Source organism: Buceros rhinoceros, unplaced genomic scaffold (assembly GCF_000710305.1).
Source record: "Buceros rhinoceros silvestris isolate BGI_N320 unplaced genomic scaffold, ASM71030v1 scaffold14779, whole genome shotgun sequence".
In the NCBI taxonomy this organism is placed as follows: domain Eukaryota; kingdom Metazoa; phylum Chordata; class Aves; order Bucerotiformes; family Bucerotidae; genus Buceros; species Buceros rhinoceros.
In genome coordinates this window covers 2,111-3,914 of record NW_010430318.1, presented here as the reverse complement: position 1 = coordinate 3,914, position 1,804 = coordinate 2,111, and the positions used below count along the sequence as shown (strand labels likewise).

The 1,804-nt window shown below is 55.3% G+C and overlaps 1 protein-coding gene across 1 annotated transcript in view; it reads left to right on the top strand.

Moving 5' to 3' along the window:
- Positions 1–1,804, top strand: part of LOC104499494 (eukaryotic translation initiation factor 4 gamma 3-like) — a gene marked incomplete at both ends in the record, with an annotated part of 71,033 nt that overhangs the window by 67,890 nt on the left and 1,339 nt on the right. Inside the window, 2 exons of the mRNA XM_010143003.1 lie at positions 158–291; positions 1,353–1,478. Coding sequence (XP_010141305.1) covers positions 158–291; positions 1,353–1,478 — 260 coding nt within the window. The remainder of the gene's footprint in view (positions 1–157; positions 292–1,352; positions 1,479–1,804) is intronic.

Genomic DNA, 1,804 nt, shown 5'->3' with positions numbered 1-1,804 from the left:
CGGATTCCCCTCCTCGCTGCCTCCGAGCTGGAGACACAGCGCGGTTAAAGCGTCCCGGCAGCCGCGGCGATCTCGTCCCGTTGGAGGGAGGGGAAACGCGTCGCGGGGAGCGGCGGGTTGTGTCCCTACGACTCTCAGGCACCTTCTCTCCTTACAGAGCAGTGGAAGCCCCTGGACCCGGAGGGGAAGAAGCAGTACGACAGGGAGTTCCTGCTGGATTTCCAGTTCATGCCGGCCTGTATCCAGAAGCCAGAGGGGCTGCCGCCCATAAGCGACGTGGTTCTCGACAAGGTGAGAGGAGAGCCCATCAAACAGGTACGTGCTGGTTTTTTATTCTAAACAGAGATCCTCACGCGCTGTACTGCTGGACCGCGTCGCTGCAGGGCCCTGGTGGGGAAGGGGAAATACTGACTAGTGTCACACCACAAAACTCTCCACCTTGGCTGCCTGACGAGCGCGCAGAGATGATTTTAAATCTGAAGCGTTTCTGAGTTCAGCTACGCCGGGCAGTAATTAAAATAGAAAACAATGCAGCTGCAAAGTCCCGAGGATATGCACAGAGGAGAGGGAGCGTCTTATTAGCCCAGTTCTACGGGTCAAAGGCATGGGGAGGCTTTGGGGCACACTCTTTCCCTGGTCTGAAACTGTTGCATCCCTATTTACGAGCTGATCTATCTAACACGAGGTCGATAAAACCGTGACTCTCACGGAGGCTGGAGGTTTCTGTCCGCCCTCACTGTGGGATTTTCTCTGCTGTGTGCCCGCACTTGCTGAAATCCTGGTGATTTCTGAAGTGCTGACGCTGACACCTCATTGCCGTCTTGGTCAGCCGAGCGGTTCGTGGGCTCTGGAGGTCGAAGCCCCGCTCAGGATAGTGGCGAGCCTCGGGCACAGGAACATTTCTGCTCTGAATCTCACACCCATGGAGTTGTAAAATAATTTCATCCACCCGCTAGCTTTCCCCGCTTGCTCCTGAGCTGCCTGCGCTCAGTCACTGTCCATCTTAACACAAAAGATGTTTGTTTGGGGGAAGGCGATTTGTGACCCTGAACGCAGACGATTGCATTCAGTTTGCCCAGGACAGCCCCGTGTCGCCATAATTTCATCCTCCATCAGTCGCGCTCAGCCTTGAAATGTGTCTGCCCGCCCCCTCTCCTCAGCAGGCACCTGCAGAAGATGCGTTGTAGATTCAATGCCTGTTTCTAGCGTGAGCCTGATGCGTAAAACTTGCCCGGTTTTGTGGAGAGCGTGAAATCGGGTATTAAATACGAACGTTGCAGATTGACCCGTGCGAACGCTGGCAGCTGCAGCGCCCGCTGAACAGCTCCTGTTTGTTCTGCTCCACCACGCAGGTGAATCAGCCGAAACTGCCGCTGCGAACTCTGGACCCTCGGATACTGCCTCGAGGACCAGACTTCACGCCAGCCTTCGCTGATTTTGGGAGGCAAACCTCTGGCGGAAGAAACGTGGCTGGAAGTGTGAGTTTACCCCAACTTGCTAATTTAAAAAGGGGCCTTAACGCCATCGAAGTCCGTCCTCAGGCTTTTGGACCTCTGCCGATGCTCCGGTGGGTCTGGTTTGGTCAGGAGGAGTGCAAGGGTGCTGTCTTCTTGGCTCTCAAAATTTAGGCAGATTAGAAAAGCGGATGGTTTTAGTGGGTACATACTGGTCTTAAACGGATTCGATCTCTTTTCCCTGCGCGAGAGGCGTGGAAGCGAGTTTCCACACTGAGGACCCGGCAGTCGCGCGTTTCTCGTACCTCGACCCGGCGTCAGCGTGTCTGTAAAACGCGCCAGCAGAGCAA